A 16,553-nucleotide genomic window follows, 5' to 3' on the forward strand; every position below is an offset into this window, starting at 1 on the left:
GTCCTAAATGGTTAGGATAACACTAAAAGATAATGACAAAAAAGAAAAATACTAAAACTTTATTTCATTTTATCACTTAATACATTACTAGAAAACTTTAAACATATTGAAAATATTCTAAATCATCCTAATCACAAACAGAAAATATAGTAACCAGCATAAAAAACATAATTCTCATTTTAATGGCTTATTTGATGACTCAACATTTTCTTTAATAGTGGACAAACAAAATCTGGCACACAGGAAAATATTTTTGTAACACATGGCAACCAATACGATCATTGTGTAAAACACCTTGGGAAATGACACCAAGCATCGGACTGTGATGACCCTTTTTGCCTGTGCACCAGTTTTCATAAATGTCTCACAACTTCCATTTGCACAAAACAAATACTGTTAAGGCCTACCATGAAACATACAAATACATACCCACAATTTGCACTTTTAATTAGCATTGTGTATTTGTAATGCTATAATTAAATGCAACAAACTGAAATAAATCTGGTAAATATAAAAAGTTTTATAAATACACGGGTGTGTATTTTTACTTTTTTTTAAAAAAAAAAGCAAATATATTTCTTTTAAATTTTAAAGGAAGAAAAACATTCATATAACACTTTATCAGCCACTGTAAACATATTTTAAAGTGGATCTGTTTAATACCATGTAAAACTAATTTGCTTAAAAAATTGATCATTTACAAGGATATATTAAATATTGATGACTGGCTTTGGAAAGTAAAAAGAAGGTTCAGCAGCATGAAGGGCATGGATTGTGAGCTGCTTCTGTACAATACTGAGCACTCACCTTCTGCAAAGCATTCCAGGCTTAAAAGGGTCAAAACCAGTGGTTGATATTAAGGGCTACACCCCTTTCAGACAGAAAAGCAAATTACCGGGTCATATGCTGATCAACATGGCTTTTTTTCTGTATGGAAGGATCAACCCGGGTCGAAATTCCCGGGACTTCGACCCAGGAATTTACCAGGGTCCGAGACCCGGGAATTTAGGGCCTAATTCAGACCCGCTCGCAAGCGGGTCGATGTTGGCCAAGTGCACATGTGCACGACAGAGGCAGTTCCGTCGTGCGCATGCGCGAGACCCGAATAACGACGGCCAAGCCAAAGGGGGCGTGCTGTCAATGGTGAGTGACAGCATGCCCCCTTTGGTGGGCGTGCCAGGGGGAATGGCTGTCCAGACGGAGGCGTTCCCATGGGAACGCCTACCGTCTGGGGCCGGCCCCACTGACATCACTAGTGATGTTAGTGGGAGTGCTTTTGGCTCTGATAGAGCCAAAAGCACTCCAGGGCTTGCGGCAACGAGACCCTACCGCAAGGGTCTCGTCGCAAGCCCGATGGTTGCGATGGTCTTGACCATCGCGACCATCATTTTGGCCGCTCGCTATAGCTGTGGGTGGTCACCCACAGCTATGCGAGCGGCCAGGAGGCCGCTCTTAAATTCAGAGGGCCGGCCCTGATTCAGAGCGAGAGCTCTGTCATAGCGTCCGGCTATGAATCAGGGCCTTATCCCGGGTTGACCCTTTCAGACACTCGAAATACCAGTGTTAATCAGCAAATTACCGGGTAGAAAATGTATGACCCGGTAATTTGCTCTTCTGTCTGAAGGGGGGTACAGGCAGGGAATGGCAAAACAACCCGGCACACAAATGCCGGGTAAAAGCTGGGTTTTTTGCCATTTTCTGTCTGAAAGTAGTATTAGCAGTGTTAACACGGACTTACCTAATTTACTAAGCAGGTTACTGCTGATAAATCAAAGATTTCTCATGCGTCCCATCATTTTCAGAAGTTACTGCATTCCCTTAGGGAGTTACATCGATAGTGGTGTGTGGCCACTTTGCACAGCAGCGATAAGCTAGTCTTAGCACAGTTTTTGGTCTTATCACAGTTTTTGAAGCAAACCTACTGTAACTCCACCTCTTTTAGTTATGCTTAGTAACCTTGCGGTGCTAGTGCGATGTCCACATGTGAAGTACCGCATACATGCGAAAGTTTGTGGTCCTATGTGGGCTTATCGGCTTGTGCATGCCCAGTATGGAGATATTAATGCACACTCACTCAGTCCTGCATATTTGCAGTGTTTATTTTAAATTGTGACTGCAACAAAGCCTACCGTCAAAGCATTATGCTTCCAGGGGCATTCCAGAGGGGGCCTGCTTATCATGGATTACCAAAGTAAAGCCGCGTATCCACTTGCAGATCATGGAACGACAGTACAATTACAACATTGTAATCATACAGTCATTCCTCAGCCCCTGTAGTGCCTACACTGAGCGATAGGTCATTCAGTGCAGGCACCCTGAACATGGCCAATCTATCGTTATTGGCAGATTGACAGTCATGTTCAGGCGATGATTGATGTCGGAAATGACCAGCGGGAGTGCACAGCTCTGGTCATAAAACTGCTCAATTTATGCACAATTAATGAGCGATTGAACAATAATGATGTAGTTATCGTTCAATTGCTCATTTATATCTGCAAGTGGATACGCAGCTTAAGGGTAACTTTCAGTGAATTGGTAGTGGAAATTAATTTTGTACCACTACGGCACAAAATGTTAGTTACCACTGCAGTAACGTATGCTACGTAAATATACCCCTTACTGCATTTTATGTTCAAAAATCTTTACTCTAATCTGCATATTTTGCAACCTTTTGTTCTGCACTGTGGAATATGTTGGCACTATATAAAAAATTTGAAAAAAAAAAAGTGTGGGACAAAGACAAGACTTTTAGGGGGGACTGCAATTTCTTAAACCACAAGACAATCTTTATCTATGTATAACATAGACACGGATCAGCCAGAACTTAAAAACCTGTCTAATATTGTGTAGGTCCCCCTCGTGCTGCCAAAACAGCTCTGACCCATCGAGGCATGGACTCAAGACCTCTCAAGGTGTCCTGTGGTATCTGGCACCAAAATTTTAGCATAAGATATAAAGTGGAGAACGAAAGTACCAACCAATCAGCTCCTGTCACCTTACAGGCTGTATTTTAAAAATGACAGTTCGGAACTGATGGATTATCTGTCTCCACTTTATCTCTATCCAAGGCTTAGTACATCTATCCCTATGTCCTGTAAGTTATGAGGTGGGGTCTCCATGGCTTGAACTTGTTTTTCCAGCACATCCCACAGATGCTCGATCAGATTGAGATCTGGGGATTTGGAGGACAAGTCAACACTTTAAACTCTTTGTCATGTTCCTCAAACCGTTCCTGAACAATTTTTGCAGTGTGACAGGGAGCGTTATCCTGCGGAGGCTACTACCATCAGGGAATACCGCTGCCATGAAGGGATGTACTTGGTCTGCAACAATGTTTAGGTAGGTGGTATGTGTCAAAGTAACAGACACTTTTAATCTCCCTTTAAAAACTTACCTGCCATATTGCTTTCTTTACCTGGGTAAAAAATTAAAATAGACTTCAATGTCCAAATTATTAAGTTACACTATAGAAATCCTAATGCACTACCTAGATCCGGAACAGAAAAAAATAAATAAACAAATAAAGTGCTACATTGGACAAATAAACTCTTCCAGAAAAATAAAACGTAACCACTAAACTGAAACGGACATTCAGTTGGGGCATACAAATGACAAAAACTCATCTATCTGATTCTTTACAATAACACGATCAGGATGTAGAGCGTGGGGGAGATCATGAGCAAGTGACATTTCCCAGGCATCCACAATTTTTATGTGAAGTCCTGCAAAGATAGACCTCATTACAGTGTCAAGCTGCAATGAGAACCAGTCACTATTGAAAAGGCTCACTTCTGGCCCAAGCTCCTGGACATTGGCAGAGCGGATGATAATGGCGGTGTCCGGACTGCGCTCCAGTAGGCGTTGGACAGCTGCTCGTATATTCCTGAGGCGTCTTATATACACCTCCACCGGAAAGGTGCTAAAGTGAGACCAGATGGTTATAGCTATTACAGTGTTCTGTCCCCCAACTATACCATCTAGTTCATTGGCTATATAGCGAAGCTCATTGCTGGAAACTGTTGAGAAGCGAATGGGAGGCCCATGGCAGCGGAATTTTAGCATTATATTATGATCCACATCAATGGATAAGAACGGTCCAACATTTTTAGGGCTCCCAAGGTCAAATGGCTTAAGCTCTAAAATAAAAGACAAAATTTAATTAGTTTTATGATCATATTTAAATATATTAATTTTCTTCAGTTCAGACACTGATAGATCATACCACTTTTTTAACTAGGCATCTATTCCTGACTCTGTACATGGGTAGCATACAGAAACTTTTGGTACTGTTTTTGCAGTGTCAATTTGCAAGAGTGTGTAACGTGTGGCTTAAATTAAATTTGTTTGTCTGGAAACGCTGCAAAGATAGTTCTTACCCAGGCAATGTAAGCTGGATATGTAAAAGTCTAAGTGCACTGAATGCTTTTTACTTAAACTGTAAAAAATAGGCTTTACCAATTTGCAGTACTATAATAGATTTAATCACTTTAGAAGAACCTGCTATTTACAATTGTTACATATTAATGGAATTGTTTCTAATTTGCAGTACAGGGAATGTACAATTATGTGTACAGTATGCGCCATTAGTAGAAGTAAAGAGCCAAATTACTTTCTCTCCTGGCCCACTTACTTTAATTCCTTTACATGGGAACTGTGCAATCCTTAGTCATAAATAAGGGATACATTTGCCTCAGAATCGGTATGAAATCCCAGCAGTCAGGATGCCTGCTGTCAGTATATAGACAGCGGGATCCCGATGCTCAGGATCCAGACAAGGGCCCGGTAAGTAACCGCATCCTCATGGGGTTAGTTACCCTCACTAATGGGGAGGGTAACTAACCCTCCCCATTAGTGCCTAAACCTAACCCTCCCCAGTGGTACCTAACCCACCCCCGGGGCTACCTAACCCTAACCTCCCCCTCCCCTAGCCCAACCCCCGGGATTTCTTCAGCCGGTATAATAACTGCATCCCATTTGCCTTATATTGTATGAAAGCCACCAGGAACCACATAAAAGGCTGCAAAGATCTGATAGGCAACTTGCTATCATTATACTGTTCTATTGCAAGTATTAATATTAAACAGTTCAGCATTATCATTATTATATTAATAAGGGCAATGTAAAAATTTTAACAAAACAGTGATTAGAGAGAGGACTATGGCTTAAAGTCAAACAATCACGAAAAGGCTGTCCTAGTTCACACGCAGCCAAAACACATTTGAGCTAAATATTATACCTTTTAACGTTTCTAAGTAGCAAATGATTAAAAATCCAACACAAAAACAAAACTTGCATCCATGTGCAGCTAAAGTATAATATCATAAAGAAACTGTACATTTATTCCCAGCCCTATAATGGTGTCAGGGCTCAAAATGTACATTTGTTACTCATTTCATTATTTATACTCAATTTATTTTTTGTTAGAAAAAACATTCACATATTCACACTGATGCCTCCAATCTTCCTATATGCAAATAGAAACCAGTTTCTAAACAGTTAAATTGTGTGACATTCACCAAGTGGCAAGGAAAGGCTTTTTCTGCTGTATTTATGAACAGACAGAGGGCCTAATTCAGAGCCGCTTGCAAAAAGCGAGTACTGGCTCCGAATCAGGGCGGCCACTTTGTTTTAAAAACCCGGCCTCCTGGCCGCTCACTAAGCTGTAGGTGACCACCCACAGCTTTAGCGAGCGGCCAGGTGATGGTCGCGACCATCGGGCTTGCGACGAGACCCTTGTGGTAGGGTTTCGTCTGCCGCAAGCCCCAGTGAGCTTCCAGCTCTAATAAGAGCCGGAAGCTCACTACTGACTCACTGGTGATGTCAGTAGGGCCGCCCACAAACGGCAGGCAGCCCCGACAGCCGCCCCGTTTGTAGCGAGCCCCGGAGTGAGAGAATTTCTCTCTCGCTGCGGGGCTTGCGCGTGCGCAATGCCCCACCATCGACCCACTTACGAGCGCATAGCGCTTGCGAGCGGGTCTGAATCAGGTCCAGAGGGCAGGATGCAGCAAGCCGAGAAATGCGGTAAATTCCCAAAAATGAGGGTTTGACCGCATCTCTCATATGCACCAAGTCCCGGAGTGTGATGCACTCCGGGACTTGGTTGCGGTGGGTAACGCCATCTTACTGATGGCATTACCCATAGAAGCCTATGGGCTGCTATTGGGAGATTGCTAAGAGAAGGATCCAATCTGATCCCTCCCAGCACCCCACATGGCATGCTCAGGACGGACGCCGGAGGGGCTTCTGGCTTATAAACCCGGAAGCCCCTCCGCCACAAAGAGCCGCTCTTACCGACAGAGGGGTCCTATGCAGGGATAGTCAAGCATACCAGCGTTACCAACACTGGCATGCATGCTGTGACCGGCAGAATGCATCACATCATGAGTGCGATCAATCATGCATCTTGGCCCAGAACAGCTCAGAAAGGGCTCCATTTAAGAGCCAGCTGCATTTTTCATTTACCATCATAGTGATCCCCTGGCACCATCCATATTACTAGTTTCATCAGAATCATGGCTCTGCTATCCTTATATATTCATTTTTAGGTCCATCAATGCTTCAAAAAGTAAAGGTTATACTGCTGTTCACTGCAGTAATGAGAGAATAAAAACAGAACAAGGAAATTACCTGGCACAAAATCTGTCAGATATTCAAACCATTGCCTTATTGTAGAATCACCAAACAAATGCACCACTTTCCCTTGTAAACAGTCCGTGATATCGGAGGGCTTGTCAAACTGCCAAACAATAGATCTCCCAGACACCCACTGATTTCTGTAATAATAACCTGCCGGCAGAAACTTGGTGCTATGAAGAATATCTTTGTCTAAAAATCAACAAAGAGTAGAACAATTAATAACATGCATATGTCCTATTTCCTTCCTGAGACATAATTTGTGCAAATGTTTAGCTGAAATTAGTCAACAGTACATAGTCATTCAATGTTGGGAAGTTCTATTTATTACATTCATTGTGCAACAAACAGTACAGTGTTACGAATGTAAAAAGGCACTGTCACAGCATGACAGCCGAAACTGCTGTTCACCAATGACAGCCCCAATTAGAACTGCCAGAAGCGTTCAGTTTTACATTGACTTTTTTGTTGGCTGTGTGGGCAGTTGTTTTTCTTTTCTACTCTTTAGTGACATTGCGCTTGCAGTTGAAATAACTGTACATATTTCATTGGGCATATTCCATTTACTTGCTTTAAAAGGTACAATTACACATGTACAAAAATTACAGCTGTATAGGAGGGTTGGGTATGAAATCCGGCAGTCGGGATGCCGCAGGTCAGAATACAGACAGCGACATCCCAACACCCATAGGGAAGAACGGTAAGTCTCACCCTAACCCCTAACCTAAACTACCTCCCTAGTGCCTAAGCCTAACCTCCCCCTCTCCACACCCTAATCCTAACCATCCACGGTGCCTAACCCTTCCCCTAATGCCTTACCCTAACCTCCCCCTAACACCCCGATACTTACCTTCGGGATGCCGGCGGTCGGGATACTGGTGCCGGTATTCAGACCTGTCGGAATTTCGTCTCCGGTATTCAGACAGTTGGCAACCCTCACGTCGGGATGCAGACTACATCCCGTATAGGAGACATAAAGGAACTAAATTTATTACTGCAATGGAAAACCTTGAAATTAATTTGTATATTTGCCTTGCTGTCTAAAAGCATGCGCACAGACAAAGAGATGAGCAGTGGCTATTAAAGATGGACAAGGGGGTAACTGCAATCCTCCATCATGTCAGCCACTCCGCTATTATGGCTTTATACCTTCCAGACCAGAAGGTACAACACTACTGCTGAGGTTCCAAAAGAAATGAGCAACTTTCCTATTGTTCCACCCTGCCAAGCTAAGGCTTTCTGCTGAAGGCAGATCACACTGTACCTCTCAGCTGTACACCTAGAGCCAGATGAGGGAAGTTGATAATTTACATTTTTATTAATTCCACTAATTTTCTCATAATATTAAGGCAGAAATTGTTGGAAAGGTCTTGTTTTTCTCTTGTGTGCATATTATATAGTGATGTTTAAGAGATCTACATTTGTGAGCTTTTGTTTGGCAGTGATGGCCCTTCCTATGTATTTTAAGATGGTAATGGAGCGAAAACTTTATTTTTTTCACCTGCATGAACTGAGACTGAAGTGAGTGTGGGTATATAAGTGCCTTTCATTCCACCGCCGACTACTATTTCAGGGTTACACCTCAGTATGCAAAACACTACATTTTACACTGCTTGTTGTTCAGCAGGATGGTCTGATACATCTGTAAGCTGGTATTATTCTCTTATAATATTGGTAATGGTTTATTTGTATATACCTTCACCATCCAGTTTTGAGTACCTAGATTTATTGATGTTTACTAGTGATGACTGCTGCGCTGGTGGATGGAAATAGTGGGCGTATGCAATAAGATGTACGTATATTCATATCACCGTTCCGTTTGCAATCTGTCTGCATTCAGATGGGAGCCATCCCAGAATCATGCCCAATATGTGTAAACTGGGCCTCCTCTATCTTGTCCCATGCCTGCTTCCGGACATGATACTCTGAGTAGGATCATACGCAGAGCTTGTGGCTGTCACATGTACAGAACTTAGCTTTATGTCTTTCTTCAAAAGTATGTACATAAGACATATTTAGACAATCACCCCAATTATTAAATTCATATAGTAACTAACAAGTAACATACAAAATGACAATGTACCTAAATTAGTAACATAAGAAATCCTAACATGCTGAATGGTATGCTTTTATTTTTTTTTACTCAAACAAAATAACCAAAGGAATAAAAACATGCGCCTACATACATGTGCACCCAATAAGAAAAACCAGTTACATGACAAAAAGAATACAAATAAAAACACGCAACTACATACATATGTACCCAGTAACAAAAACCAACTGTATGAAAAAAGTAAAGAATAATACAAAGAAAGGAATTTATTCTGAAAACAAATGAATGTGAGTTAATGTACCTTTAACTTTCCAAGGATGCACGGTCACTGTATCAGGGCCACTTGGCAAGATTGGTACTTTGATGTTTACACCACTTAAAGAAATAAAAATAAACCTCAGTGTAAAGTTTGTTTAAGATTTTAAGACAGTTAGGTAAAAAAAAAAGACCTTAAAAACACAATGGAATTACATGGTTGGTTAAGGACTACAATTAGAAAACGGTCTAAACTAAGTTTTCTGTTTCACAATGATTTATCCCATCCGCAGGAAGCCCTGACTACAAATCAAGTCTAAGCGCTTAAACAAGATTGCGCTAATGTAGAGGTGCAAATGGTAGAAAAAAGGCTGAATGCTGTGGGGTGAGTATGCAGCTAGGGTAAAAGGGGGTGCTCCAGTACCGTGATGAGACAAATTCAGTATATGCAGCTAACTAACAAGTGCACATCCTCACATGAACATTAAAATATTAGCATTTAACCATCATAGACCCATTCTGTAAGATCAAATTTCAAGGTAATAGACTGTTATATAATCAAATTAATTACTTCAATGAACACTGTATGTTGCAATAAAGTCACAGAAAACCTAGAATTAGGTTAAAAAATAAAAAAATATAAAAAGAATAGAAATCAATAAAATGTATTAACTAAGAACTTTCAATTACAATATAAATTAGAAATCACACAATAGGTAAATAAAAAGTGCTGTAAAATGTACAATGTTGTAATTGCAAATCTCGAACTTGCAATTACCACGTCAAACCTCTGTGGACGTATGGAGATTACCAGCACCCATTGCAGTTCTCAAATTGCAATATTTTATTCCTTGAAATTGATTTGCAATCTTACAGACTGGGTATATGACCGCTAATGCTATGAAAAATATTTTGGTAATCTTGGTGTAAGCAGATAACGCGAGAGTACACTAGTATTATTTTGTTGCAATTGTAGCCTAATACCTTTGTCTCTTTTGCATGCAATTAGTGCTTATAGTTTTAGAGGTGTGATGGAATGTATATCACCACCTAAAGAATACCTTTGAAAGAGCATGTTTTCGTGGAAGGTCAAAAGATTTTTCAAGTAGCCTCCTTTAGCATGATTGACTCGATTTGTGCAATGTAACTTGTCAGGCTTGTAACAAAACCAAGGTTCACCAGTCTTCAGGTCTGTGAAGTTACACACAGGCAGTTTCGTAGGCAAACAAACATTACACATTTTGGTTTCTGAAGTGTTACCAGATCGAAACAAACTCTTAAAGTAGACTCTGTCTGATTTGTGTTCACGTAAATGTTGAAGGACTTGGATCGCTTCACTTGGATGAACCAAAGTCACTGAGACAGTCACACTTCCTGGCCAAAGCAAAGTGAAATATACACTATAGAATCCATTCTTATGGTCCAATACCTTTCCTACTGCACCAGCTTTAAGGAAAGGAGTGTGAATCCTTGCTTGCAAGTAGTCTCCTCCATATTGCTTTGGATTTCCTTCAAAGTCATGCATTCTGACCAGCACTTCCATGGCATCCCCCACCTTAAACCGTGACTGAGACTGTAAGATCACATAATGGCTATGTGCGGCATCAGTGCTCCTTAAGAAAACAATTTTGCCACGCGGTGGAGCAGGCCATTCCAGCGCTTTAAGTAAGGATTGTTGCTCTTTGTGCTCAGATTGGGACAGGATTTGATGTTGATAATCACAAAGGTGTTTTCGGCTTACTGGTGACAGAGGATGAGTTGTGTCACCATCCATGTTGGTCCATTCTGGCTCCAGACCTCTCCTGTGATTGATATGCTGCCAGAAAAAAAATCTCATTTGAAAAGCGTTCAGCATAGTAATGAAACAATAAACTTCTTTACATTACCAAAAAAAGAAAAGTATTTATAATGCAACTGAAGGATCTAAAACATTTACCCACAGTTCATATTTTTTAACATTATATGAATTAGTAAATCCACTGTGGGGTTGGCTATGAGATCCCGGCTGTCGGGATGTCGCTGTTCAGAATACCAAAAGGGGCATCCCGACACCCACAGAACCTAACGGTGAGTACTTTCCTATCCCTTACCCTAACCTATCCTCCTCGGTGCCTAAACCTAAACCCCCCTTTCCTAGTGCCTAAACCTCCCCCTCCCCAGGGGCTTAAACATAACCTCCCTCCCTAGTGCCTACACCTAAGCTCCCCGGTGCCTAACCCCGCTAGCTAACACTACCCTCCCCTTGCACCCCGATACTTACCTTCGGGATGCTGATTGTCGGAATATTGGTGCTGGGATCCCGGCCTGTTGAAATTTCCCGCCGGTATTAAGACCGTTGGCATCCCACACGCCGGGATGCCGACTACATCCCGCACTGTATTATAGCTTTTGTCACAGACATTTTAATTGACTGCAGAAAACAAATCCTATTTATATATCAGCACGAGTGGTACATGGGATAGTTTTAAATAGTGGCGATTTTAATATTTATGGATTACAGAGGGATGGCCAGACGCTAGTAGATGAATGTCAAATGTGTATAATGTGTATAGAATTGTATTGATGTTTTATTAAATGAGCTTATATATTTAGGTTTCATTGTTAAATTATTGTTTAGCTTTTCCCTAGAGCAGCTTTGTGTTTTATTCTTTGTCTGTTTTCCTATTTTGGGGTTTTGCAAATTCCCCATTCCTTGCTGTGGCTGGAACGTGCGTTCAGATTAGGGATATAGAGTAATTAGGCTGACACTTGGTAAAATGGTTTCTTTTTTCTCTAGTGACTGTAATAGAGGGAGATAGCCAGGTTAGCCATAGAAATAATAAGTACTCCACAGTAGGAGAAGGGAAATATGCCATACATTATCTGCAACTATATAATATCAATGTCTCTATTCATAAGAAAGTAACTGTTAGCTGCAATGCTGCCGTAAATGACTGTTGTTCAGTCACTTACGTATGGCCATTACTTTGCTTTCACTGATTACTATATTCCTATTTTTTGCACTGGAGAACGGGTACATACTGAGTTTAGGCAAGTATATTTATCACGTACACAATACTAATGAAAGATTACATGTATGTATTAATATAACAAGGTTTGGCTTTGTCTGTGCATGTATGTGCTGACCTTGGTGGCAAAAAAAACCCACTCTGCTCAGACCACAGTAACGTCACCCCAGTCACCCTCTGAGTTGTGACAAAAAGGTTCTTCTGAACGTATAGGTCTATGAATGTGATATACGTGGCCCTTTCATGCTTCTGCAGTAACTTGTACTGTGATCTCAGCATCTCCACATCGTAATTAGGAGAAACAAGGAAAGAGGAGAAGGTGAAGAAAGCTTTCAAATGTGGCTCAATGGGCGAGTGCAGATGTAGGTCCAGTCTTGGGCAGTGGTGAACTGGAGGTGTGAGAAGTGGTAGAAGTGATGGCAGAGGACAGCGTATGGGGCAGGATAGACTTAGTAGGCAGGGTGTGCTTGGCCATTGGGTGCAGGCTGTAAAAGGGAGAACATGTTCATGGCCAGTATTTATCTACAACTCACCATGTTCCTATCGCTCTCATTTTGCTTTATGATTATGAATACCCCTCACATAAAATGCACTGACAGGCTTATATTACACATGTGTTACAGATATATTACAGTCCTCATGTTCTCATTTGGGGAGCAAAGCTCAACTTTTTGAAAATATATTATTAATAAGACAAATTTACTCAAATAACCTCAACTATCCCTTCATAACTCCTCTTACCTCTACCAGGTGAATGTTACTAACCAGCAGCAGGACAGCTAACAGGGACAGGAGCACAAAGCATATCTGGAACATGTACAAGGTGCACCACATTTTCCAGCAATCGCTCCCACATCCATATTATATTGCAGGATGGACATGGCCAGGCTCAGTCATGATAGTGCCAGCCAGCCAGACTGTTCTCTCTGATGCCTTTTAATCTGTAAATGAGAAGCCACAAAATAAAGGATTTTGGCATGTTATTTTCTAAATAAATGGATAAAAAAAATCAATATAGCTTTACTAACAACAAAGAGATCAGCTCGGTAGATAGGAAAACCAGAAAAGGACATATGTAATAACATTTATGAGCCAGAATAACTTTAGCAAATCAGAGAGGATGATCATACACTAATATTATACATAGATGACTCCCAAAATGGTAAAACACGTGTAATACAGCAGCATGGAGGAGCACTTATAGGATAAAATAATAATTTAGGCACATAGGGGTAAATTTACTAAAGTTAGTTTTTAGAAGTGGAGATGTTGCCCATAGCAACCATATTCTAGCTATTATCTGCCCCTTATGTAGTGCCCCTTATTCAATGCCTCCTTTATTAGAGCCCCTTATGCAGTGCCCCCAGTAGTGCCCCTTATGCATTGCCACCAGTAATGCCCCTTACTCAATGCCCCCTGTATTAGAGCCCCTTACGCAGTGTCCCCAGTAATACCTCTTATGCTGTGCCTCCACCCAGTATAGAACAGGTCCCACTCCCCTGTGCAGTACTTACCTCTCTCTTACTTATCGCTCTTCACACTGGCCGCTGGACACCGCTGCCACTGACTGGATCTAACTAGATCCAGTAGGGCAGGCTCCTCATTGCGGGTGACGTCATGCACCCGCAAACTGCATCACTGGGAACGCTGGGCTGCATAAAAGGTTTATTTAGACCGCATGCGGCCCGCGAGTTTGACATGCCTAGTATAGAACAATGCATATAAAACAGACCCTTTCACATAAGCCCTTGTACTCCCCCTTTCTCTAAGTGACAGAGCCGTAAGGGACCAATGTTCAGGATCCCTGTTATTCCACAGAATCGCTCTCATGTCTGTACCAATAAAGATTCCTTCTCAAGAGCTCAGCAGCCTATAAAAGGTTCAAGCATTTTGTGCTCTATTCAGTTAATCATATCCAGGGTTCAGATTCGGTGTTCAAAGCCAACATGGGTGAATCGAGGGTTGCCACCTATTTATTTTCAGATTCCTGGAGAGGGGACGTGGTCAGGAGGCTTGGTCAAAGTAGGATTACAAACTTTTTATATTCAGATTTTGGCCTGTTTTCTTTGTCTCACTGACTACTTACTCTCTCAGGATTGGTCAAAACAGAGAGAACCTCGCCGTGTCGCTTGCTGATTGAAATGGCATCCAGAGTCTTGCAAGCTCGCAGTCGCAAATGCAGACCTACCGCACCGGATGTTGTACCGATTCCCAGACATGTATTGTCCGGGATTAACATTTGTCCGGACTCCGGACAGTCTGGAGGATTCCTGGACTAATCCCAGATGAGTGGTAATCCTAGATTAAATCCAAGCACACAGCACATGCAATTTAGTTAATGTGTAATCTGGTATTTCATGCAAATTTTACATTCCATAATATGCAAGCCTAAAGGGAGTATCGATGCCTGGACAGGGCCGTAACTAGGATAGTGCAGACAGGGCACCGCAGGTCAGGGGGCGCTGTTTGGGCCTGTTTATTTTCTGTTTATTATCATTCTCACTTGTAGCTTCCTCTTATTTCATCCCCAGCATCTCCTGGCCTCTCCTATCTCTTCCCTGGCCCTTCCCCATGAGGCCATTCTCCTATTTTGGGTGCGTTATATCCCTATTTGAAAAATGGGGGGCGGGGGTGCCAATGCTCTCTCTGGCACAGGGCACCATAGAGTCTAGTTACAGCTCTGTGCCTGGATACTACTTTCTCTGTAGAAACAGTTCTGCAGGGATGAGTATGTATAAACATTTCTGTGTCACATACATTTTGGATTTGTATGCAGAGGCGCGTTCCTTTTAGAAGGTATACATCTAGGTGAACAGTCGCGCGCATGCTCTCTCTCTCGCCATTTAACATTGGAGAACATAGTGTATCGTGGGGATATTCGTGTGTATGCTATGGTAAAATGCAGCCTAGATTTGGGCATATATGGGTCTATAGGTCACATTGCTGTCAGAAAAGGAGGGACAGTGGCAGATATTGGAGATATCTGCTTTGGTCTCTCCTCGTTACATCACGGGGATAATTGATATTTGCGGATTTACCCCGAATTGGGTGTGTTTGGGGTATATACCGCAAATATACTTTGATAAATTGGCTTCTAAATGTCAAATCTTCGATTCCTCCATTACTGATCATACAGAAGAGTGATTTTACCTTCAGTTCCCATGCTACTAGTAGTTTATGTCTAACTTCCCAATAAGACCTTATTCCAATCACATAGTACAGATGAAACACCCTAAAGGTGCGTACACACTACACGATATGCTCCCTGAGCGATATCGTGTAGTGTGTCCCCGGCAGGCTGTGCTCAATGTCGTTCATGACATTGAGCACAGCCGCTGAACGATATCATTAACGATATTGTTCAGCACCGGGCTCTCTCCCCCATTCCCCAACATGCAGCAACCTGACGAAGCCGTCAGATTGTACTGCATGTTCAGGCGATGGACAATGTTGGAAACGACCAGCGGGAGTGCGCATCGCTGGTCGTTTCCGACATAAAAGTGCACGATTTGTGCACGATTACTGAGCGATTGCACGATTACGATGTCGTAATCGTGCAGTCGCTCAGTAATATCGCCCAGTGTGTACCCACCATTATGCTACTTTTCACAAATAGGCAGCATCATAAACATACGACCAGCGGCAAACCCTGTATGTTATATAATAAACTGCTGAGCTACAGTAATTGCAATATAAACTACTCAGAGATAAGGAGCCGATATGGAATAAAACTATACAGAAATGTTAATACAGTAGAAGGAGAATTCGTGTATTTACCAATACCAGACATCAGCAAGTGCAGGAAGCAGCCCCCATTACGGCCCAGCAGCAGATTAGTCTCCGTCCAGTCTCCACCAGTAGCGCTGCTGGGACAGGAGGTTTCATGTCTGGTGCCGGGTCAGGTGCGCCTCCTCTATCAGCCCCTTCCTGCGCTCCGGGCCCCGGTGTCACACACACAGCACAGCCGCTGCTGCCGTATCGCTCACAAAGCACCGCTCATCCAGTACAGGAAGAGAATAATAAGCAGCATTTATTTAACTGCCATTATAACGGAAGCATATAGCGGACTCCGGGAAGACAGAGACGCCTCCTCCCAGTGTATGCATGTAGGGGGAGCTGTGGAAAGAAACGGGGAGGGAGAAGGGTGTAATATGGCTTGATTTGCAGGGGGGACACATGACATCACAGCCACCATACAGGCTTCGGTTGCTCTCAGTGGCAGATGGATAATATTGTTACAGTTTATTTATTGTATAATTGTATCAATAGTGTACTACAAAGTTTAATGCATGGAAATATGTCTGCCCATTTATAAGAAAAAAAAAACCATGACAATTTTCTGTTTTAGTGATGTGTTTAACAGTTACACAGTGACATGATTAGCCACTTAGGACAGAGGTTCCCAAACAGCTGCCTGGAAACCCCCCTCCCTCAGCCCACACCATGACCACAATAGAAATAGTAATATAATAGAATTTCACTAGTGCTGCATGTTCTTCTCAGTATCACACATTAAATAATTAGCACCACCTGTGGATCTTTTAACATGTGTCAGCCAGTGATAAATTACCTGTGCACCGACTAGGAGATCTGGAAAACATGCA

The 16,553-nt window shown here is 42.1% G+C and overlaps 1 protein-coding gene across 3 annotated transcripts; it reads right to left on the minus strand.

Moving 5' to 3' along the window:
• Positions 1–68: 68 nt before the first annotated feature.
• NXPE3 (neurexophilin and PC-esterase domain family member 3) lies at positions 69–16,050 on the minus strand. Of its 3 annotated transcripts, none has more exons than XM_088481116.1 (7): positions 15,727–16,050; positions 14,036–14,247; positions 12,715–12,890; positions 10,003–10,757; positions 8,988–9,061; positions 6,628–6,825; positions 69–4,136 (listed from the first exon to the last, which is right to left on the minus strand). In XM_088481116.1, exons 3-7 carry the CDS (start codon positions 12,781–12,783, stop codon positions 3,592–3,594), a joined length of 1,641 nt encoding a protein of 546 aa, XP_088337242.1. In that variant the 5' UTR covers positions 12,784–12,890; positions 14,036–14,247; positions 15,727–16,050; the 3' UTR covers positions 69–3,591. The 3 variants fall into 3 exon arrangements, with proteins under 3 accessions (XP_088337242.1, XP_088337240.1, XP_088337241.1); XM_088481114.1 differs by having other exon boundaries at positions 12,691–12,890; XM_088481115.1 differs by lacking the exon at positions 14,036–14,247 and having other exon boundaries at positions 12,691–12,890.
• Positions 16,051–16,553: the final 503 nt, after the last annotated feature.

The sequence above is a fragment of the Taudactylus pleione genome, unplaced genomic scaffold (assembly GCF_031769625.1).
Source record: "Taudactylus pleione unplaced genomic scaffold, aTauple2 ptg000265l, whole genome shotgun sequence".
Lineage (NCBI taxonomy): Eukaryota > Metazoa > Chordata > Amphibia > Anura > Myobatrachidae > Taudactylus > Taudactylus pleione.